The sequence below is a fragment of the Osmerus eperlanus genome, chromosome 20 (genome assembly GCF_963692335.1).
Source record: "Osmerus eperlanus chromosome 20, fOsmEpe2.1, whole genome shotgun sequence".
NCBI lineage: Eukaryota > Metazoa > Chordata > Actinopteri > Osmeriformes > Osmeridae > Osmerus > Osmerus eperlanus.
Window position 1 is genome coordinate 13757619 of NC_085037.1, and position 24231 is coordinate 13781849.

At 44.2% G+C, this 24231-nt stretch overlaps 3 protein-coding genes across 3 annotated transcripts in view; 2 read left to right on the top strand and 1 right to left on the bottom strand.

Moving 5' to 3' along the window:
• The first annotated feature begins 1294 nt into the window (after window positions 1-1294).
• On the top strand, window positions 1295-3847 carry trhrb (thyrotropin-releasing hormone receptor b). Its single transcript, XM_062487088.1, has 3 exons — window positions 1295-2317; window positions 2879-3434; window positions 3690-3847. The coding sequence occupies exons 1-2, from the start codon at window positions 1523-1525 to the stop codon at window positions 3299-3301; spliced, it is 1218 nt and encodes a 405-aa protein (XP_062343072.1). The 5' UTR covers window positions 1295-1522; the 3' UTR covers window positions 3302-3434; window positions 3690-3847.
• A 3839-nt stretch (window positions 3848-7686) lies between these two features.
• nudcd1 (NudC domain containing 1) lies at window positions 7687-20512 on the bottom strand. Its single transcript, XM_062445720.1, has 10 exons — window positions 20306-20512; window positions 19638-19792; window positions 18182-18382; window positions 17135-17318; window positions 15568-15768; window positions 14080-14287; window positions 13282-13426; window positions 12157-12282; window positions 8972-9131; window positions 7687-8693 (listed from the first exon to the last, which is right to left on the bottom strand). Exons 1-10 carry the CDS (start codon window positions 20418-20420, stop codon window positions 8407-8409), a joined length of 1782 nt encoding a protein of 593 aa, XP_062301704.1. The 5' UTR covers window positions 20421-20512; the 3' UTR covers window positions 7687-8406.
• Window positions 20513-23474: 2962 nt separating this feature from the next.
• The window catches only part of pkhd1l1.1 (PKHD1 like 1, tandem duplicate 1), a 34146-nt gene continuing 33389 nt past the window's right edge, over window positions 23475-24231 (top strand). Inside the window, exons 1-3 of the mRNA XM_062486698.1 lie at window positions 23475-23492; window positions 23678-23797; window positions 23905-23982. Coding sequence (XP_062342682.1) covers window positions 23731-23797; window positions 23905-23982 — 145 coding nt within the window. The 5' untranslated portion in view covers window positions 23475-23492; window positions 23678-23730. The remainder of the gene's footprint in view (window positions 23493-23677; window positions 23798-23904; window positions 23983-24231) is intronic.

Below are 24231 nucleotides of genomic sequence, written 5' to 3' on the forward strand. Positions count from 1 at the left end.
TAAATCAGATAAGTAAACGATGCTTGGTTATTCAGCTCCACCAGACACAAGTCGGTGAAAGAGGTTTAACCCTCGTGCTGCCTTCGTTGTGTTTACCCAATTTTACCCAATATAAAAACAAATAAAAATAATTTTCTTTTAACCATTCCAATGTGGGGGGTCTGAGACAGCCCGACAGTTAAAAGAAAATGCTTCACTTTGTTTTTGTATGAGGTAAATTTGTCGCAATACGACGGTGGGTCACAATGACTGATGGGTCAGAATGACCCGAAGATAACACAAGGGTTAAACGGAAAGGTCCACAAGTATAGCGACATTTTGATTGTACAACACAGACTACCTTTCTATTTGTATCCTATGTCTACAGCAGCTAAATCAAGTAGGCCCTATACCCTGATATTCGTATTCTTCTAAATATTAATATGAAGGGGCAAACACAAATATAAAGCCTATATATAGCCTACTTTAGCACTTGAATTTTGTAATTTAAAGGCTAAATAAAACCATAAATGTATAATATTTGTTCTATTCAAGACTGCTGTGTATACCCATTATAAAGAAAAAACATGGCGGCTTTTATATAACACCCATTAGTTTTAGTCCACCTGTTCACTGGCAGGAGCTGCTGGCATGTTTCTGCCATTTTCAGATCAGTTCTTTCGGCGCAGTTGGTGAGGGGGTGAGATAATTCTCACATCCACTGAGTTGTGTAAAAGAAGCAACTGAATCCCAGATGAATCTGTCACAAAGATCACAGTTGACATTTCAAAGCTGTCAACTGTGATCTCCTTTGTGGCAGATTTTGCTTTTGGTACCTAAGGTACCAAAGAAAACTAAATATTGGATTTATCCCTTCAAAAGTTCATGATGGGAATAAAAAATATATTTACACATAGAATGTGTAGCTGCCAATTACAGAAATTAAACATGAAGTCAAGAGACAGGTTACAACGAGAATCGTTCTGCTGTATCTACAGATCTGATAAATAAATAAAAAGTTAAACCCATTTAAGTTCTTTATTCACACAATTTCAATAGATTTATTAAAAGTCTGAAAATGTCATTAACAGTTAGACGAAAAAGCATAATCAATATACCGTCCCTACAATATACCATATAGCTTTATAAATCTATAGGTCCGCGAGAGCAACAGATGTCACGTTGTTCCTCGTTGTCAGTGCCTCTCTACCAACCCCGCATGCGTTAAGAATCTTTGGTCCAACGGAAGGAGACAGAGCAGCATCTCTCCCCTCCTGATCTCAGATCTCTATCTACTCTCTGACAAGACGGAGACTTGAGCGAAGCGCGCGCTCTCACTGTTGCGCTTTGGATCAAGACACCCCGCGCGCAAAGTCGGAACTTTTACGCAAGGAACGAAAAGGTGTCGGCGGTGTCACATTCTATATTCAATCCTCGCTATCTGGTGTGCTATATTTACCAATAACTTCAAAGAACAGACAGACCTGAACTTAAAACAATTGTTCTCAGGACTAAAAACAAAACACTTAAGAACGTTGCAGTGATGGAAAACGTTACTGCAGAGATGGAAAACGTTACTGCAGCTCAAGAAAACCACACACTGCCAACATGGACTGACCACAGCATCGAATACAAGTTGATAAGCACTTTATTAGTGTTTGTGATCTGTGCTTTAGGGGTCGTTGGTAACATAATGGTGATCTTAGTGGTCCTTACAACCAAACACATGAGGACACCCACCAACTGCTATCTGGTTAGCTTGGCCGTGGCCGATCTCATGGTGCTAACGGCTGCAGGCTTACCAAACATAACGGACAGCATCTTCGGCTCATGGGTGTTCGGCCGCTCAGGATGCCTCTGCATCACCTACTTCCAGTATCTTGGAATCAACGCGTCGTCATGTTCCATAACCGCTTTCACTATCGAAAGATACATCGCCATTTGCCACCCCATAAAAGCACAGTTTCTCTGCACGCTGTCCAGGGCAAAGAAGATCATAATTCTTGTGTGGCTTTTTACTTCGCTATACTGCATCATGTGGTTTTTCCTGTCGGATATTGAGGAAGTTTTATATGAGAACGTGACCATTGAGACATGCGGCTACAAAGTTTTAAGACGGTTTTATTTACCCATTTACTTTTTCGATTTTGGGATGTTTTTTGTTTTGCCTTTACTGCTAGCAACGATTCTGTACGGACTCATCGCAAGAATCCTTTTTTTGAATCCATTGCCATCAAATTCCAAGGAGAAATGCAAAAATGGACAAAGAAACTGCACTAAGATGAGCAGCTGTAAGAACTCCCGCCATTCCAACTCCACCGCCACATCCCGGAGACAGGTGAGTTAAAACGCGCACGTGACATCCACGTTCCCGTGAAAAATAAACCCTGTTCACAGAGATCTACGACCCACCGTCGTGGTGCAAAAGGTGGGTCACAAGGCAGCACAAGGTTTTTAAAAATGTAATATTGTAGACCGAGGTGATATATTAATATTGTTGCTCCCTGCCTGAGATGTAACTAGATGTTCTGCATCGTCTGGTATCGAAATGGTACCGACCACCGAAATATAACATTTACATTTAGCAGACCTCTTATCCAGAGCGACTTACAGTAAGTACAGGGACATTCTCCCCGAGGCAAGTAGGGTGAAGTGCCTTGCCCAAGGACACAACGTCATTTTGCATGGCCGGGAATCGAACCTACAACCTTTTGATTAATAGCCCGACTCCCTAACCGCTCAGCCATCTGACCCCATATAAGAACTACATGCACTTCTGATCTTTGACCCAGCTGTAGGCCACTTTCTGTTCACTTATAAGTCACATTACATAAGTATCTGGTAAATGATTACACTGTTAAATGTAATGTAACAGTGAAAGTATCTCCTTAATGTATAGGTCACCAAGATGCTGGCTGTGGTGGTAGTCCTGTTTGCCGTGCTGTGGATGCCCTATCGCACGCTAGTGGTGGTCAACTCCTTCCTCAAACAGGCCTACCTGGACACTTCGTTCCTGCTATTCTGCCGGTGCTGCATCTATTTAAACAGCACCATTAACCCCGTAATTTACAACGCCATGTCGCAGAAGTTCCGCGCCGCTTTCCGCAAGCTCTGCCGCTGCGGGCGTAAAGGTCTGCAGAAGCCCACAGCGTACAGCGTGGCACTCACCTACAGCGCCGTCAAAGACACGTCGGTGGTTGAGAGCACCGACCACTTCACCACGGAGCTGGAAGAGATCACCGTCACAGAGGACTTACTGCCTGATAAGATGATGTTTCAAGATACCCGTGTTTACAACGAGGTGATTTTCAACAAAGACTGATTTACATTTTTTACACATTTGTACAGTAGACAGCTTGCCAAGTTCCCCTCAGGACCAGCCCCACTGATCCTGAGGTTAAGAGATACTCTAGAGAAGCCTGGGTGATGCTGGTGTAAACTGTCACTTAACCCTTGTGTTATCTTCGGGTCGTTCTGACCCATCAGTCATTGTGACCCACCGTCGTATTGCGACAACTTTACCGCATACAAAAACAAAGTGAAGCATTTTCTTTTAACCGCTGGGCTGTCTCAGACCCCCCACATTGCGAAAGTTAAACTAAAATTATTTGTATTTGTTTTTGTATTGGGTAAAATTGGGTAAACACAACGATGGTTCGTTATGAACCTTTGGGTCATGTGACCCGAAGGCAGCACGAGGGTTAAGTGAGAACAACTTGTGCTGTTTGTGCAGTAGAGCAGATATAATAGGCAGAACCAAGTATATGCACAGATGCACATGGGTATGAAACTATGTAAAATAAACCTCTATCCCCCAAAACACAATGCCCCACTAAAACAAACTGACACCCATGCCAGTCTTCTAAAATGTCCCACAAATTTGCTATATAATGTGGAATTTGGACAGTGTGAACACATTTCCGGTGTTTGCTAACTGCAATACATCCCTTAGCAAAGTGAAAGAAGTATTAGAATAGAAGGTTAGATTCATCATTTGTGACTATTAACTCCATGTGAACAAGAAGGTTACCTCAAGGTTTCCTGTTCCAGGCACTCAGAGCATCAGACCACAGGAAGCTTGCCCTTCAGAGGAGAAAGGTCCCTGTGTCCGAGGAACTGAGATGGAGGTCTGAGGGAAGGCCAGGTGATGACGCGCGATGTGGCAGCTAGGCTCTCGAGACAATGTGATGGACACTACTCAAGGTTCACCCTTTGAAAGCTTGTTGAAGGAACAGCAGGGTTAGACCCACACCAACAAGCTCCGCTTCAAACAAATAGGGGGGACTCATGAATGGCGCAGACATGAATGTAAACTTCAAGTCTGGAATCCTTGTAATTCTGATCAATGTTTAGCGGTGCTTTCTAAGTCTTTTGCTTGGTACCGTTTCTCGTCTGCTTTTTTGAGAACGATTTTGCAGTCTAACTGTGATGTTAGTGTCTGGGAGGAGATGTTATGAGTCTGAGCTTCACCAAGCACACAGTCTAACTGTGAATAACATGCATCTTATTCTCTGGTGTATTTCTCAGCAAACGACTGTACATATTGCCAAAGCTGTAGTTAATTTAATATTTGAATGTAAAGTGACTTCAAAAGGTTGTTCTCAATGAAGGTTAAAATTTGTTAGCTTCACTGCAAATCAAAGTTAATTTTGTTATTTATCTTAGAGTTGGAATATGGGTAGAGAAACATTTCATGTATTGTAATATTTCATGTAATAGTTCATATATTTGAAATTGTGTTTTTAAAAACTATTAATGTGACTTTTATGTGGAATATCAGTTATTCAGTAATGGGGCTTTGTTGTACACTTTGCAAGTTTTAGGTAAATAAAACTATAGTGTTCATGGTGCCGTACTATGTACATGATGTCAGAACTGTAGCCATGCTTCATAAATCAATCTGTTTACTGCAGTGTGTTTGCTGTTCATTAACCATTATGACTCAAGTATACACTGATGTTGTAGTACTAAATATGTCTGGTCTGAGATCCTGCAGAGTAAGGCAGTATAGGGAGGATCATGAAAAGACTAAGAATCTACGTAATCAGTAAGTCAATAGTATGTACATTGTATTGAATAATGTGTAAGTAAAGTTAATTTGAGAATAAAATGTGCCTTCCCTGGCAGCCTTTTCCTCTATGTATCTTGCTACATCCAATCATGATTTCCTCATTAACATGGTAAACCCGACGTCAACATAAAAAATTTAACTGTAAGGATTGCAAAGTAATAAAAAAGGTGAAATACCATGTTACTGGTATCAAATCTAGTTCTGACAGGCAGAAGTAGACAGCCATGTGATGAGAAAGAAGCAGGAAGTGGTCAGTCATGTGATGAGAAAGAAGCAGGAAGTGTCTCATATCAGGAAAACCATTATGTACATAGTTCATAATTACTGTTCCTCCCAAAGAGACTGTACTCTGATGCCAAGGTACATAAGCAATAACAATTTCCATTCATAAGAATATAAAGTAGAATACAGGCAAACATAGATCTGTCATATTTCCAACTATAAACTGGGTAGTTTATCTGTATGAAATGATTTATCCATGCACATTAACCGTAACACAACTGAAGTCAGAGTGTTTCCAGATGGTTGTAATGATCCTGTGTTCTATAGAACTGGGGGAAATATTGATCTCTTGGTGTGCAGGAGATCATTATCACCATTTAGCAATCTACTTCATCGTTGTATAGCTGCATGGCGTACCTCAGCCAAACCATGTGTAGCATGGAAAATATGGATCAATAACCTGTCTTTGACAAATTCCCAGCTTGTTGTCAAAGCACACAAACACATCTTTAGAATATTTAGTATAGAACACACTGTACACAGAGGGGCTTAAGTTGCTTCCCTGGCTGCCTTCTCTATGTAGGAGACGGCTTCCTTCCCAAGGCCTGATATGAGCTGTAAAAACTGAAATCTTTGGTTGAAACAGGAAAGTAGAAAAAGAAACAGACAAAGGGCGGGTTAGGAGGAAAAGAAAAACATGTTCTGGCTCATTAAACTTGTGATTGAACACGTGCCTTACTCCGTGTCAGTGGTATTGTTATGGTGGTTACAGCAACAGGGTTAGAAGCAGCAACAAAGGCGAATCTTTCCATAATTACAGCTCATCTGCAGGAGAGACTAGACCTAGCTTTTAGGAGTAATTATGCATGAAGAGCATGTGCTATATCAAGTGTGTTGATGGTGAAATCTCAGTCCTTACACGGTAAAAGTTAGTGAAAAGCTTTCATAATTGTCATCTTCTCTGCACAGCAGGGAAGGATGAGGATGGGATTGACACAAGCAACCCTAAGACACAAGCACCCTTCCTGTAATGTAGATGGGATGAAAACGAGTTAGATAAACTTGAACAATAAACAGAAGATGACTTGACTGCACATCAAGAGGTCACAGGATCAAACCCTCCTGTACGTCTCTTTGGATAAAAGCTAAATGCATGGACATTACATCCCAGCATCTACAGCACATCAGGCTTTGAATATTCAAACAGAATTGCGGCCGCTTGGAGGGGAAGCACATTAAACCCAGTCCATGTTGACAGAATGAGCAGCAGCCAGGTGACGTGCTGGAACTAGTTATCTCTCCATCGTTACAGGAGCTGATGACCTGGCCTCAGCACTTGTCCATCCACAGGAGGAACAGCCGTCATCATCGCCGCTCCGATAAGTCACACCTCAGACAGACCTGCTAATTAACCTGCAGGCCTCCCCTGGACTCTCTCACCAGTGCTACAAGCATTTACTATTTACAGAATCTAGAATTGTTGCAAAGGATGATATTATGCTTCATCATTTTATTTTATAAAATGTGCCCCAAGATTGTTAGAATAAAGTCCTCAACCGGTTTGATCCTGAATGGCCGTACATCTTGAGTATGAAGTGAAACAAAGCATTAACTCAAGTAATCAGAGTATTACCTGCCTTTTACAAACGCCAAACCAGTGCAAACAATAAGTGGATGTTGTTTTTGGTCTGTTGCTGAGGGAAGCAAAGAGAAGCTGAACACGAGGAGTAGCAATATATGAATGAAAAGTTGCCTTTGTTAATATCTCTTAGTATCTATTCCCTTGGTGGTCCACAATATCGAGTAGGGTTTTAGTAGTTGCTAATAGCTTAGTTTTCCCCTGTTACATTGAAGTTATTGTACAATAACTGTTAGTAAGCGACATATCGATTCAGCTAACGTGTTCGAAATTAAGTCTATGCACAGTTGGTATTCTGCAACTCGTGTCTTTTTACGTTGTATTTATTTCCGGCTTTTGTCAGTTTTACTGTGATGTCTGGAAACTTACCACTTAGAGTGCTTTGTAGGTTGTTTTTACTGTAACTGTGAAACAGCCGGGTTCAAGACCACATCCACCCTGGTAATGTCTAGAACTGGGTATTGATCTGAACATCTCAGACCTCAGTCTGACTGAGCAAAAATAGACAAAACCCAAATCCATTAGCGGCTCTGAGATACATCTCCCACCGAATAATCAGTATTTAGTCTTTTTCTGAAGCTTAAGTAGAACTAGTTTGGCCACTGCCAAACTAGCTTGGCCACTGCCAAACTAGCTTGGCCACTGCCAAACTAGCTTGGCCACTGCCAAACTAGCTTGGCAGGGTTGCCAATTAACTGATGAAATTTGGCACCAGCACAAACCAGAAGAGGGGTACTTCTGTAATTAGATCTGCTGTTAAATTGACTTGTTCATGTGGAAACAAAATTGAAGCTTTTTATTGCATGTAACAGGTAATTACACGAACAAAAGTTGCTGTGGAAAAACCGCAGGTGGTTGTGAGAGTGGCACATCATGATTTGAGTCCTGGTACACAAGATGTGCAAGTCTTCGCACAAAACGCAGCTTCACAGTGTAACACTGTGTAGGATATCATTTACATTTATGGAAATCAGTGTTCTCAGTTTTCATAATGCCAGCAAGGCGATTGGATGATGTGATTCTCTCACTACTACGACCATCTGAGAAGACCTTCGGCGGGCCAGCTCACCAACTGTAACCCCCAACCACTCTAACGTATAAACACACATGCTCACATATAATAAACATACTCTACAAAAAAAGATTAGGGGGCGGGGAAGTGACCTGTGTTGTGTAAGATGCGGCTTGGAAAGACAGGGTTCACTGGGTCTGATTCATTTCAATGTTTCTAGGTCGGGTTTCTTGAGAGCATTATTCTTCACGAGGACATAAAGCCCGGGCCTACAGCACATACATCCCTGGCCGCTAGGCTGTCTCCACCAAGCTTTAGAAAAATACACATGACACTACTGTTCACACACAACAGTACAAGACTAACTTGAAAAAGCTGCAAAGAATACATTCATGACCCTGGCGGATGGAATCCCTCAGTCTTCGTTTACCAGTAGAATGTGTCGTCTGCAGACTGATGTGGTCCCTGTAGGCACCTCCCTATCTAGTTACTGACCTTCAGAACAAAGAGATTGTTGGAGGTCAAGACAAACAGTCTCTCGTTGCTCGCTTGAAAGCCGAGTATTGTATCGTTGGACTCCAGGCTGACCACCTGTTGCTTGGCAACCTGGCCCACCTGCCGTCCCTGTTTGCGGTTGAAGAGGACAGTCTGGAGGGGCGCGGGCTGCCAGTAGAGGAACACCCGGCGAAGACACTCCCCCAGAGCTGCGTAGGAGAAGTTCGGGGCACATGTCGCAAATTTCTTGTCACGTTTGGAAGCCTGGACGTAACCTGTGAACAGGAACAGGGAACTGAGAGTGTGTGTGTGACGGAGACCATGGTGCTGGACAGAGTGTGTGTGTGACGGAGACCATGGTGCTGGACAGAGTGTGTGTGTGACGGAGACCATGGTGCTGGACAGAGTGTGTGTGTGACAGAGACCATGGTGCTGGACAGAGTGTGTGTGTGACAGAGACCATGGTGCTGGACAGAGTGTGTGTGTGACAGAGACCATGGTGCTGGACAGAGTGTGTGTGTGACAGAGACCATGGTGCTGGACAGGGACCTACCAAGGGCGTCGAAGGTGGCAATGTGCTCCCAGAGATGGCTGGGCTGTTCTGGGCGAGGCTGCCAGAGCAGCGCGTCCACGTCGTAGCGCAGGCAGAAACACGGCATGTCTGCCGGGTTCACCGCCACCGAGAACAGGAACTGATTACTGCCCAAATTCACCTGGACAGAGGGAGAGGGGATAGAGAGGAGGAGAAAGAGAGGGGATATAGAGGAGGGGGGAGAGAGGGGATGGAGAGGAGGGGGGAGAGAGAGGAGGGGGGAGAGAGGGGATGAGGAGGAGGGGAAAGAGAGAGGGGATAGAGAGGAGGGGGGAGAGAGAGGGGATAGAGAGGAGGGGGGAGAGAGAGGGGATAGAGAGGAGGGGGGAGAGAGAGGAGGGGGGAGAGAGAGGGGATAGAGAGGAGGGGGGAGAGAGAGGGGATAGAGAGGAGGGGGGAGAGAGAGGAGGGGGGAGAGAGAGGGGATAGAGAGGAGGGGGGAGAGAGAGGGGATAGAGAGGAGGGGGGAGAGAGAGGAGGGGGGAGAGAGGGGATAAGGAAGAGGGGGGAGAGAGAGGGGATAGAGAGGAGGGGGGAGAGAGGGGAGGGGGAAAGAGAGGGGATAGAGAGGAGGGGGGAGAGAGAGGGGATAGAGAGGAGGGGGGAGAGAGGGGATAAGGAGGAGGGGGGAGAGAGAGGAGGGGGGAGAGAGGGGATAAGGAGGAGGGGGGAGAGAGAGGGGATAGAGAGGAGGGGGGAGAGAGGGGAGGGGGGAGAGAGAGGGGATAAGGAGGAGGGGGGAGAGAGAGGGGATAGAGAGGAGGGGGGAGAGAGGGGATAAGGAGGAGGGGGGAGAGAGAGGGGATAGAGAGGAGGGGGGAGAGAGGGGAGGGGGGAGAGAGAAGGGGGGAGAGAGGGGAGGGGGGAGAGAGAGGATAAGGAGGAGGGGGGAGAGAGAGGGACAGTGGGTAACACTGCAGTCAGGGTGTGTTGAGTGATTCCTAAAGGCTTTACTGATGGCTGAGCTGTTAGAGAGCCGTGTGATGAGAGCCGCATGATGCTGTCACACTGCTGGGGGAGTGACCTCAGCTAGCGGCCCTCTTCCCTCTTCAGTCCGAAGGGTTTCTGAAGTGACATGAGTGTCGTTTCGGCTGCCATCAAAAAGGCCCAAAAACATGCTCAAATACAAACTGTCTTTTCTCTCTCAGTGGATGTGAAACAGGAGTGTGCGTCTGCATGTCCGCCCGGCGCCCACCCAGAGTTTACAACCACAGATCAAGAGAGAGATCTCCACGTCTGTGTAGCAGGACTTAATCACAGGACCCCATTGGGAAGGCATGGCACACTTAATGAATGGTTAGTAGCAGGAATAGGCACTCAATATTGAATGAGTGATTGAACTTGAGGACATCCTTCAGATCAGCCTGTAAGTAGTGTATAGTGTGTAGTGTGCGCGTGTAGCGTGTGCGTAGCGTGTGGGTAGCGTGTGCGTAGCGTGTGTGTGTAGCGTGTGCGTAGCTGTCTGTCTGAGGTGTTTTCAGCCCTGCCGTCTCCTCCATCAGGAGAGCAGGATTATAGACACCGTTTTCTGACAGGCCGTCCAGTGTTCACACTAGCCTTCCTGCTCAGCAGCATGCAAATCTAACTGCCAATGCTTTTATATGAATATGACAGATCTCCCCACCTATTGCTTTGCTTGCCTGACAACCATTGAAAATGCATTCAATAAACTGGGCCAAATGTGACAGCTTAATGACGGTTTCACACTCTGACAAGTCTTGTAGATATCAACACTCCTTCATATTGTAACTTTCTTTTTTAACGGTATCCTGCATGTAAAAAAACCTTGTAAAACCTGTCTGTGTAAACTGTGAAGTCATTGGTAACTGCTTTGGCTGGGTATCACAGTATTTTCTGCATCTTCGAACATAAAAGGACCTGTAAAAATGCAAGGTATTATTTTTAAGAATGATTTAGCTTAGTTTAATAGGAATGTATATAATACATTAAACAAAGATGATATCGAAGGAATGTTGTATTCTGTAGTTAACTGACACTGTTGTGTCTTCAGTTCCATTGGTAAATAACAAACCCAGCACCTTGATAACGAAGCATCTCCAACACCACGCTGCCCTCTCCTCATTACCTCCTCTCTCCTATCTTCAGGCTGCCAGCTGCAAATGATACGTACATTTTCCTAATTTTTGTTGGACTAAAATCTACTGTACGTCTCCATTCGGTTCAGCTGGAAACAGCCTGGAAACAGCATATTCTGTTAAGAAATACAAGCCTGTGTTCCTCTACCTGGCTCTTGCTTCGTGTAGCTCGAGCATGTGAGCGTAGTGCATCAGTGTTTTGCCACCAGTTGAATCACATCAAGTATCAGTCAAAAGACGTAAATAATCCACATTTCTCCACTAATTCCTATGAACATGAAGGCACTCAAGAATGTAGTGGGACCCGTTTTATTTTTTTAATCTTTGGAAATCCCATCAGATGGAGTGTGGCGTTGAACAGAGGCAAAGGGGCATGTTATGTGAACTGACAGCATGTTTCTGGCTGGGAATCAACCAGCTGGTTCAGTCCTGGTATCTGGCTTGTATGGGTGAGTCAGATGTGATGAGCACGACACAGAACGCAGCGGAACAAATCACACACATCCCCACCAACGTGACTGACTAGAACCTGGATGTGCAGAGACACACACATCCCCACCAACGTGACTGACTAGAACCTGGATGTGCAGAGACACACACATCCCCACCAACGTGACTGACTAGAACCTGGATGTGCAGAGACACACACATCCCCACCAATGTGACTGACTAGAACCTGGATGTGCAGAGACACACACATCCCCACCAACGTGACTGACTAGAACCTGGATGTGCAGACACACACATCCCCACCAACGTGACTGACTAGAACCTGGATGTGCAGAGACACACACATCCCCACCAACGTGACTGACTAGATGCATTCAAAAAACAAATTAGCCATGTTCCAATCCTAGTTTATTGAGTCACACGAGAGGTTTCGTATGGTAATGGCAGTTGAGGATGTTTTGGTATTTAAGCCGTGCAGGGCAGTGGAAGGCTCTGCAGGGTCCTCCAGTGTGGGGCTGAACCGGGTGTGTGTGTGTGTGGCTGCAGGGAACAGCAGCATGTGTGTGTGTGCACGTGTGTGTTGGAAGGTCTTGTTCCTACCACATGAGTGGGCTTCAGAGTGTCTCTGTCGAAGCGCACCAGACTGGAGCTGTCCTCCGGGAAGCCATCACAGTCCTCCAGCTCCTGGGAGTCACACGGAGGCTTGTCCTTATCTGGGTCTGCGTTCTGGAGGAAGAGGAAGGCACAGTGAGAGAGAGTGTGTGTGTTGAGCGTTCTGGAGGAAGAGGAAGGCATAGTGAGAGAGAGTGTGTGTGTTGAGCGTTCTGGAGGAAGAGGAAGGCACAGTGAGAGTGTGTGTGTGTGTTGAGCGTTCTGGAGGAAGAGGAAGGCACAGTGAGAGAGAGTGTGTGTGTTGAGCGTTCTGGAGGAAGAGGAAGGCACAGTGAGAGTGTGTGTGTGTGTTGAGCGTTCTGGAGGAAGAGGAAGGCACAGTGAGAGTGTGTGTGTGTGTTGAGCGTGCTGGAGGAAGAGGAAGGCACAGTGAGAGAGTGTGTGTGTGTGTTGAGCGTGCTGGAGGAAGAGGAAGGCACAGTGAGAGTGTGTGTGTGTGTGTTGAGCGTTCTGGAGGAAGAGGAAGGCACAGTGAGAGAGTGTGTGTGTGTTGAGCGTTCTGGAGGAAGAGGAAGGCACAGTGAGAGAGAGTGTGTGTTGAGCATTCTGGAGGAAGAGGAAGGCACAGTGAGAGAGAGTGTGTGTTGAGCATTCTGGAGGAAGAGGAAGGCACAGTGAGAGAGAGTGTGTGTTGAGCATTCTGGAGGAAGAGGAAGGCACAGTGAGAGAGAGTGTGTGTTGAGCATTCTGGAGGAAGAGGAAGGCACAGTGAGAGAGAGTGTGTGTTGAGCGTGCTGGAGGAAGAGGAAGGCACAGTGAGAGAGTGTGTGTGTGTGTGTGTGTGTGTTGAGAGGCAGCGCTCGGAGAACAGGAAGAAGAAGCTTGAAAAGCTCAAGAAGAAAATAATTGACAAGAGGGACACAGAGTGACGTAAGAGGCCAGAAATCTCTTCCATACTAGGCATGTGGGACTGAGGAGGTGGGACAAGATGTGACGGTGTTGAGCCGGAACAGAAGAGAAGCAGACAGGGACTCAAACAGACTGGGGGTATTGGAGAGATAATCCCCTCCATTAGTAACCCCAGGAGTTGGTTGAAAACCTTTATGGACTGACCATGTCCTCAGTGGTGAGGTGAGTGAGTCTCTCGTTCAGGAGAGCGGCCTGCTCCTCGCTGATCAGAAACTCCCCTCTCCTGTCCCCAACCACCAGCTCCGGCCACATGGGCCCCTGGTCGCGCTTCTGCAGGGTCACCTCCAGGCTGGGGGGGCGGGGGGGGGGGGGGGCGCGGTACAGAGTAATACAGGTGACACAGACGCAGGGAGAGAGTTAGTGGTGGACAGCAGAGAACACAAACAGGCCTGCAGGAGAACCATCACACTGACACACAATCATATTCCATGAAAGCTTTTTCTTTCAATTTCAAACAGGAGACTGGAAAGCGAGAATAGGCTGGTGCTCCGCTGGCCACTTGACAGCTCAGTGTCTCCAGGTTCAGCAGACGTGATGCTAATGGGGGATTTACATGCCATAAAATGCATATTGAAAACCCACATTATACAATAGACATTCAAATGCAAATCACTGGCAAACGGATGTTTACATACTCCAGTCTGTCACTCTCTCTTTCATGGTACATGTACAGTATTACCCACAAACACACGAAAACTATGCACATCAAAAGGAATAATCAAGATTGTTTTTTTTATACCCATTTTTTGGGGGGACAGAAATGTAGAATAAATACATTCTTCATTGCAAATTTTCCATATGAAACGATTGTTAGGGGTTTGGTTTGAAAAAGAACAGGAGAAAAGAGAAGTGGGTGATACTGAAAAACATGAATGAGTGTGTACGACCCATCATGGTGAATAATAGGTTTGTGTGTGTGTGTGTCAGTTCGACACCTCCAACCTTTTGTTGTCTCTGATGATCCAGGCGCTGGCCTCGGGGTCCACGGGGGCCTGCAGGAGCCCCTCCAGCAGGGGAGCGTGGCCCTGGACCCCCACTCTCACGCTGTCCCCAGTCAGCCTGAAGTCCACCATGTCTCTGCTGAAGCCCGGGGGCATTCGAACCGAAACCGTGACGTCCTCGCTTGTTTGCTGCCAGAAGTAGATGGGGTCTGGAGGACCAGGAGGAGAGGACCGGAGAGATTATGGGACAGCACTTGACAAATAACGCTTTATTCTACAGATTTAAAAAGACAAAAATGTAAGACTGAACATTTGTATATTTATATTATCATCAAATAAAAGTTGAAGGTTATACAAAATGTGATAATCCTGTGCAGAAACTATTTACGGTACATGAAAATAAAGGTAATTGTGACCAGTGTCCTACAGTTTCCAACCTATCTACAGTGCACGCCTTATATTCAACTGAATGAAGACAATTCACCAAGGCTGGCTCTGTGTAATGTACTGTCATTATGCTTCAAGGTTATAGGCTCAATCAGTCTCCCTGTTCAGCCCTCTACCACCAGGTGCATCTGGGTCAGCAAATGTCAACAATGCACAGAAACATGGTCCATGAGAACATTCATGATCTCATTTTGTTGTTCTAGTCAGAATCTCGCTTGGCTCAAATAATGAGATGTCCGGGGCATAATGTCCCATAATGTCAGTGTCTCTAACTCCCCACACAATCTAGCTCCCTCTCCCCCTCCCCCCCCCCCTCTCCCCCTCCCCCCCCCCCCCCCTCTATGTGATGTGACTGTAGCGTGTCACTGCCATCTTTAACCAAGCTGCTGAACAAACGGACGGACTTCCTCTGCCTCCGGTTACTCTCGTAGCACTTTCAACTCCTCCACTACCATTACCGTTTCTTCCTCCGCACAAAAAAAACAATAAGATAAAAGGACTGGCTCAAAGCTAATATTCTTGGATGTGTCAGGAAAATAACATGTTTTTGGCAATTAGCCTAGTCATATTATCAAGAACCTCAATCATAGGGATGTGAATGTGGTGGCGTTCACTGATCCAGAAGGGCTGAGCTCTGGATGAGATATTGTGTTAGAATTACTATTGGTTTCTATGGCTACAGCCAACCTAGCTGAGTTTTCATTCTTGAGCTCTTGAGGGGGAGAGGAGATGATAGCTTGGCCCATTTGTGTGGGATATTGTATGCAACCATGGTAAAAGACAAACTGAACAATGTATTTCCATCTCTCTGACCTCACTAGCATTTGAGGGATAATTTCTGACAAGGCATCTTGACATGAGCATGAGAAAATATTTTAGCGGATCTACGCAGGTTAGATCATCTCCCAACACGACCCCTTCACATCAGGCGACGGGAACAACCTCAACGCAGCCCAAGACACTTTCAAAAACATGCAACGTGGAACATATAACTCCAAAGAAACAGGCCAGTAGAATGAGCAGACATGGAGCCGTGATCCACCTTGTGTCTGTGAGCTAGCGTCCGTCTCCATGGGCTCTGCAGCCGCCCGCTCCACCGGCTGCCCGTCCACGTGCGTCACCACGAAGGGCTTCTCCGCAAGCAGCATCAGGCCGGTCCCCTGAGGCTCCACGGCGGCGTAGTGAGGAACACACTTCCCTCGCAGCACCCTCCTCTTCCTCACCTCATACTCATTCTTGCGGCCTGGATTCAGATTACATTACATTTAGTCATTTAGCAGACGTTCTTATCCAGAGCGACTTACAGTAAGTACAGGGACATTCTCCCCGAGGCAAGTAGGGTGAAGTGCCTTGCCCAAGGACACAACGTCATTTTGCACAGCCGGGAATCAAACCAGCAACCGAACCAGCAACCTTCGGATTACTAGCCCAATTCCCTAACCGCTCAGCCACCTGACTCCCATGTTGAGACAACCGAACTGGCCAGACTGAAAGAGGGGACACGCTGTTCCATTATTTGGTTCCCTTCTTTTCTCAAAGCACTTTCATCCTCACAGTGTTGAAAGCAGATACCCTGCCTACAAACAGTGCTCTCAGAACTGTTCAGATGTGAGCTGTCCATGTTGAAAGCAGATATCCTTCCTGCATCAGTACTAGTGATGTGGATCCAGCACATACAAAAAGCAACCACTCACACAAACAGCTCTGATGAGAAAAAGCATGCTTGTACTGCGTATTACAATAAAAATGTTACAAATGCACTGACAATATCTATTATACATGTTACTAACTACTGTTATATTCGGTTTGTAAAACCAACAGAATGTTTACAAATAATTCCAACTAATTAAATGTAGCATACTGATTGAATGTGACATACTGACACGTTAACTTTCCACAATTCAAAGCCAACTTGCAATGTGACAATCCTCTAGCGACGATCAGGGGGCATGCTGACAGACTGGCCATCTTTATCTCCATTCTGTTAAACATGACAGCCCAACACTGGTCTTCCAGCATATTCCTTCTCTCCATCAATAACTAGTTCACACAAGTCCTCTAGCAATGTAACACTTGGCATCATAAGTTATACGAATACCCCCCCCCCGACCCCCAACCCCTTCAACTATGTTGCGACTGTGCGGTGTGTCTTAGGAGGAGTGGCTGCTGTGTGCAGTCAGAAGCCAGGCTGCCAGGCCGCCAGGCCACCACGCCTGCCCTCACCCTGCTCAGCTGTGCTGGAGACGGCCTGCCCTCACCCTGCTCAGCTGTGCTGGAGACGGCCTGCCCTCACCCTGCTCAGCTGTGCTGGAGACGGCCTGCCCTCACCCTGCTCAGCTGTGCTGGAGACGGCCTGCCCTCACCCTGCTCAGCTGTGCTGGAGACGGCCTGCCCTCACCCTGCACAGCTGTGCTGGAGACGGCCTGCCCTCACCCTGCACAGCTGTGCTGGAGACGGCCTGCCCTCACCCTGCTCAGCTGTGCTGGAGACGGCCTGCCCTCACCCTGCTCAGCTGTGCTGGAGACAGCCTGCCCTCACCCCTGCTCAGCTGTGCTGGAGACGGCCTGCCCTCACCCTGCTCAGCTATGCTGGAGACGGCCTGCCCTCACCCTGCTCAGCTGTGCTGGAGACGGTGATCCACTCCAGGGACACAGAGAAGCCACTTCCCCTGTCCTCCTCCGAGTCCTTCTGGATGCGGAGCAGCAGCACCTCTATGGCGTGGACCCCGGACGTGAGGTGAGCCAGGCTGTGGAGGATGGTGAAGGGCTCTCCCAGGGTCTCGCTGAACAGGGGCTGGGGGACACACACACACACACACAAACAGCAAGCTCTCATGTCAACCCAGTTGTAAATACATTAGTGTATTAGTGTGTTCTGATTTAAAATAAGATATCAAAGTTACGGTGGCTTGATTGTATTTTTTCTGCTGTTCTATGAGTTTGTGTAAATGGTAGAACTAGCTAGAATGACTGTGACTGAAGTGAGTGTACAGTAGGTGCTGTTGCCTTGGAACTCACCCAGACGCCTCATCTAAACACTAAGAGAATGCGAGTGCCAGTTTGGCTCTAATCCTTCAGCACAAACGCAACAAACCCAGCAAAATCATGTGAGGGCATTTACTCAAGGGCTTTGGAATAATCTTCCAATCCATATTCAACACAAAAGCTTAGGCTATATTGAGTCTATAAGTGAGCTTTCTTCAAGCAACATTCACAGTCCTTGAGGACAGTCAGAAATAATCTTGTAACATGAAAGCAACCTGTTTTCATAAACCCTAGAGAGGATTGTCTTTTACAGAGTAACCAATATTGCCAGCCTGTCAGGGTTATATGTTATTTTATTTATGAAAGTGGCAAAAACAAGCATCAAATTGTGGCAAAACAATGGCTGTGATTGGCAACTGACTTGGAATATGTAATTATTTGGTGAATAGGGGTGTAAAACTGTAGTCTAAAGGCCATCAGGGGGCTTATTTCAACTGAAACCTATCAAATCCATCGGTTTAACTGCTGGTATCCTTAAATTAGATTTTGTTTCACATGTAGCTTTAGCTTAGTGGTTAGAGTGTTTGACTGCAAACCACTGCAAACCCCCCCTACTATACGTCACCATGGAAAGGCCTCTCCTAAACAAACACATTTCTATCCTCTTCTTACCTCCCAGGTGTGAGAGGCCTCCTTCCTCCTGCCGGTGCGGAGGAGGAGGAGCCTGCCGGAGCCGTCAGAGAGCGCCGCCCAGGTGGCTGACGTCAGGCTCAGAGAGGCACACAGCCTCTCCTCCCCCCGGCTGGGGTCAGGGGTCACGCTGGGGTCAGGGGTCATGCTGAACACCTCTCGGGGCTTTCCCAGGGCTGTGTCCTGGAGCACAAAACAAAAACAGAGTTACAGGAAAATCCACATACTATCGATCTCTCCAATTACAGAGCCTATATGATCTAAAGAAAAGTCATCTGTTAGACAAAAATAAAGATATACTGCTACTACGTTTGCAGTAGAAACCTTTTCCAAAAAACTCATTAGTGAGCTTGCCGTCAGCACGGCACACCATTATCTCATTTTTATTTTATTTTGTATTTGTATTATACCCACCCAACTCCTTCTACAGTGTGGTACTGTGACACCTTGTGCATCTCATTCAGTTGCACGGTTTCATGAGAGATGAGGCTGGAAGTAATTGGGTTATCAAAACTGTAGGAACCAACTTCTACCCGGAGCACCTTGTGACTGGCTGCTTACAGGATGCAAGACCACCTCTTCTCAGCTTTGTTAGAGGGGTGAGATGATACAAGGCTAACAGACTCAACAGCTTAGCTTCATTCAGTTGCCATGGTTCCTGATTCAGAGCTTTATCACAGGACATATTATAATGTATTTTCAGATCCTTCTCTCCAGACACCTCTCATTACCCTGCTTGCAGAGTAAAGCAGCATGCACAATACCCCACTGCCCTGGCCACAAAAGCATCCACAAGAAGGATAATTACCATGTGATCATTGTAATTATAGTGTGAATTTAATTTCCATAAGTACTTTTTTCTGGGAACTCAAGTGTCTGAAGCTTTTTGCAGGGAACATGGTCTTGGTCTAATCATTACAATTAGCTTCACATGGAGAGAAGGGATAATCCTAAAAACTCAGTCCTCTTCATTAGACTAGACTGGTTATCTTGGTTATGAAAGTGATTTTAGTTGAGGCTGTTCCTTTTTCCAAATTCCAGTCTTTTCAAAAATGTTTGGAATTAGAGATGTCAATGTTCAAAAAGATTATTTTTTATTGTCATTTTAATAAAACATTGCAGACAAATGTACTTTGAGAGAGCAGTTGACAGTTCAAACATGCAATTTTTTCAGAAAAAAATAATAGTACAAACTATGTATTCCACTACAATGATTACTGTTGTAGGTTAGCTTCACTGCTAAAATATTATCAATATGCTTCAACACATTTTGTATGCATTTCTGTGGTCCATTATGTTGTGTGTTGTACGTTATATGTATCGTTTCATAGGTGTCAGGGCGCCCCCTACAGGTGTTTAAGAATAAATTTGGATTTAAAGGTAGTTGCATTGTTTGCATGTTGCAACGTTCAAAAGAAGGCTTTGCAGACACACTTACCAGCGTGACTGTGAGATTGAGCAGCCGCCCTTTGCAATCCACAAAGTAGACACTGTCTTCATACCAGGGGTCTATATGCAAGTAGTTGTACATGCCAAAAGCACGCACATGCTCCAAGGTATACTGGCTGTCTTTCAGCTTAATTTCCCCAACGCCTGGAAAAAGATATACAAAGTAAACTGCAATATCAAGACGCAAGAAACAGTTCACGGGAATATCGTGTCGTGTTCACTATGATATCCCTTTGGGGTCTCTGACAATGAAATTGGTTGTTAACTGGTAAAATGTTAAATATATAACGTTACAGTCCTCTTAACTGAGCTGTTGTAGCTGGATAACTACGTCACAGATGATCTTTACCACGTATCTGATGAATGAAACAGTAGCTACCGATGTTAATATAGCTAGTGCTATATGGCTCGCTATTTTACTCGAGAACAAAGACTTTCTGCTCAGTCAAATCTTTCATCACCCCCAGGCTCTCTATATATTTATCTGTTCCAGCTTTGTAATGAATTGCAACTTCTGTTTGAACAGTCATTTTCTGAAGAAAAAAAAACATAACTAGCCGATCACTCGCTGAACACTTTAGCAGTTGTATTATTTATGGTACTGTAGCAGGTAACCACATGATGCTAGATGGCATGCAGTTTCAAGGCATTCCTCACCAGCATCTAGCTCTACGTTGTATGTTGGTATGGTGTCCAGAGATAACCTGTAACTTTCAAAGCTGGGATCCAAAAGCTGCCTGTTCACCTTCAATGTGTAATTTGATGCGGCCATGTTTCGAAAGAATGGCTACGTTTTAATTTTGATAAATTTGTGTTTACTGAGAAGACATAAACACACCAACTTTATATGCTTCCTGCACTCTTTCTTCTTCGTTTAACGTTGCTGCCATCCGTAGACGTTTACGTTGCTGCCACCCGCAGGTAGGATGGTGTAATGACCAATTTGGCGCAGATTGGATGTGCACACGACAGTGATACGTCTTTTCGGGGAAAAAATAGACCATGTCCAAATAGACCAAATAGACCATGTCTATTTTTCTAGTAAATTTATTGTCTGCTGGTTTATTTAGCTATTTTTTAGCACACCACATTAAGTATAACACTTTTTACTGTAAGACTTTGAATATTAAATAATTAACATCTGACTACTCTTGTGGTTTTGCAACTGTTACAGTTAAAAACCGTAGAAGGGTCAAGTCATTCCAGGCAGACATTTGTATGACGTGAGCAACACAGCTACAACTAATATAATTGATAATGGGTGTGTTAAATTTATGTGCAAATATCAAATATTGACCATAGTCAGTTGTATTGACGGCACCGACGGGCCCCCAAATCAGATTCTGCTTAGGGCCCCATAAAGGCTTGGGTTAGGGTTAGGCCCCATAAAGGTTTGGGCCGGCCGTTGGAATGGTTTAGAACCTCCTTTGGACCAGACATCATCCTGACAGCTGTAGAGTAGTGGGATAGGTTATATATTATCACTAGGATATAGAACAATTCTACTGTACAACATCAAAACTGCATAACTATAGCGCCGTAACAGTACAGTAGGCTAAAAGATGAAGAAAATGATGCTGTTGGCCTACAAGTCAGGATTGTGGTTGTTGTTTGAACTGTCTTTCTATTCTTCAAACCCTAACTAGAATTATCCATTGTGAAAGACTAATTGATGGAGCTGTCATCCTTTCACAAAGAAACTAAATAAAACTAAAACTAAAGCAAAATAATCACTAAAAAGTTAAGTTCAAACTTAAGTTCCTACTTCCATTCTTTCATGTTCATACTCCACTGCCTCAGAAAGGCATACTGATATTTCCTTTACACGCAACTGACGATTATTATACATATTTTGAACTGAAAATAGACAAAAATGTTTGTAGAAGGGCTTATATGTCATGACATCCAAATTACAGAGCAAGAAGTTCCCATTAAAGTGTTTAAAAACAAGACGCTATCGACAAGCCGCATGATACGGTTGTCCAAATTCTTTTGTTTGTTTTTGAAATGGTCTATTTCTGGTGGGCTTCACTATATTTCGCAAGGTTGTTAGACAACATAAGTAATGCCTGAGTGATCATGAATGCATCGACGGTCCCATTCTTCGAAGACTGAAGTTGCCACACAACATTTCTGCTTTTGTTTCTTTTCTTTGTCTTTCGTGGTTCATGACAGGAACTTCAGACGTGAATGACAGACTTTAAATTGGCTGGATCCATTGACTGACATTCAGGCCATTATTGTTTCCCCACAAGTACAAACAAAAGACTAGCTGACCTATTTGTTCTTATGTTGAATTTCATACATTTTAATAACTAGCTAAGGTGTGCATATGATTATGTAAATATTGAAAGAGTGTATGAAAACAAATTATTGGGAGTGATAATAGACCATAAACTCTGTTGGAAAACTCACTTAAATCACATCAAAACTAAATCCATTGCAATACTGCACAAAACCAAGGACAAGCTGAATCCAACTCATTATATATTCTATACTGCTCACTCATAGTTCCATACATTACATACTGTGTGGAAGTATGGGAAACACAAAACTTGCTCAAATTCCATATTTATACTGCAAAAAAGAGCCATAAGAATTGTACATAAAGCTGATTATAATGACCCAACAAACCCATTATTTATGAAATCATTAGCCTTAATGTACAGACCTAGTAGACTTTAAAACTCTACAAATACTGTTTAGAGTAAAAGACAGAACACTTCCTGACTGTATCCAATGGCTGTTTTCAGAGAGAGCAGGTATCATTTAAGGGGATTTAATATGTTAGAAAAAAAGAGGGTATAAGGACAAATGTGAAAAATAGATGTGTGACAGTAAAAGGGGTCAAATTATGGAATTGATGTAACAATTAACTAAAAGAATGTAGTAATATGTGTACATTTAAGAACATTATCAAAACATATTATCTTTGAAAGAAACAAAAAAATAGTGACTAACTCTGAAATATGACTGATAATTATGATCCATCTTTGTTTTGTTTATGTGTCTCTGTTTTATGATGTTGTGTTTTTTATCCTATCATTATTATCTTATATTTATGTTTGTTTATCTCATTGCTTTCCTGGGTAGAGTAAGGTTGTTAGGGTAGAGTAAGGGGAAGGTTGTTAGGGTAAGCACAATCAGCTCAAGCTTCAGCCTAAACTCTGTTTTCAGTCAGAGAATATAAAGTTTTATTTTGTTTTATTGTTCATGTAATGATTTTGTATTATTTAACCACTTTCGTGGCTGTGTGGTCAATCTGTTGTTTTGGTGTATAATTGACCAACATAAATATTCTATTCTAAATATTCTATTCTAAATATAAATATTCCATACATGCACTGTTCGTATACTGAATTGTTTTGAGCCTTTGTGTTTCAACTTGAAGGAATTTATCTAGTTTGTGTGATTGTTTTACAACATGATTCATTATTCCATTGATCTAATAAACCAGACATTTCTCAAATGAGATACTTGAACAGTATGTGCTGTACATATTTCAAACAATGTTGGTTTGTGTAACTTGGGGGCAACATGTTTTGGGGGTGATATTTATACCAAAGCTCACTGACTGATGCCAGACCGTCATGATAACTAGAGGCTGCTTGTCATTTTCATCGACATGAACTGGAAGTTGTAGATGTCAGATGCCCGCACCTTTCATGTGACACTGAGGATGAGATAAGTCTTTGATTGGTGTGGTGTGCCCTTCAGAAGATAAGTACACCCACTTAATCCTGTCCGGAATCGAGACAGGTGCTAACCACACCCATCTTAGTCAAGCAATATTTAGCGAGCGCGTCAGCGAAGCAGAGGCTGTGAATGTTATGTGCTCTGACAGGTAAGCCAACTAATCTTCAACTTTTCTTTTTCACGTGAGGTTGTTGTTTGTTTGTTTTTTTTTACCTCTGAGCGTTTTATTTGAACTTGATGTGTTAAGTTGTGTCCTTGGGAAACCAATCTGAAAAGCTCGAATTACTATTTAAGTTGAAACATTCAACTATGGGAACAATGTTTTTCTACTAGATTTCTTGAAATTCGGGCTTTGATTTGAAGCACACGGAGCGCGGTCATCGGGGATGAAGTGGGAGAGAAGGCATCGGCACCTGCCGCTTGCTGTTTTCTTCGCGCTGTGGTGGTGTTCAGGTACGGAGCAGATACAATTTAGAAAATATGGCGTTTTAATAATTAGTTTTCTGCCCTGTACCCATTGTCAATTATGTTGGTTTTTTTGATATTTCTTGGATGCGCAGACGCTCAAAGAATTACTGGAGTGACGCCAAGAGTAGGAAGCCTGAACGGAGCAACGAGGCTTACAATTGAGGGAGAAGGTAAAAATTTTTTGCGCTCTTCAAATATTTGGCCAAGACTAATTCAAAATAGAAAAATTGTGTACGAACAATAGGTCCGTTTTCAAGAGTGTACTTGAAGTATTGAAATTAGCCTGAGTATAGGCTAATTTAATTAAACTCTAAATGTAACAAACCACAATAATTATTCTATTATAGTTAGTTCCTAATTAAGCCAAGCTTTGATCTTAAAAATGCAAATACGTTATAGACCTACTAATAACTACATTA

Excerpts from the sequence above, each read along its gene's own strand:
- nudcd1 (XM_062445720.1), bottom strand. The coding sequence starts at position 20,420 with ATGGCCGCATCAAATTACACATTGAAGGTGAACAGGCAGCTTTTGGAT. Across the intron at positions 18,383-19,637 it reads TCAATCTCACAGTCACGCTG|GACACAGCCCTGGGAAAGCC; the intron begins GTAAGTGTGTCT and ends TTTGTGCTCCAG. Across the intron at positions 15,769-17,134 it reads CTCCAGCACAGCTGAGCAGG|GCCGCAAGAATGAGTATGAG; the intron begins GTGAGGGCAGGC and ends ATCTGAATCCAG.
- trhrb (XM_062487088.1), top strand. The coding sequence starts at position 1,523 with ATGGAAAACGTTACTGCAGAGATGGAAAACGTTACTGCAGCTCAAGAA. Across the intron at positions 2,318-2,878 it reads CCGCCACATCCCGGAGACAG|GTCACCAAGATGCTGGCTGT; the intron begins GTGAGTTAAAAC and ends CTTAATGTATAG.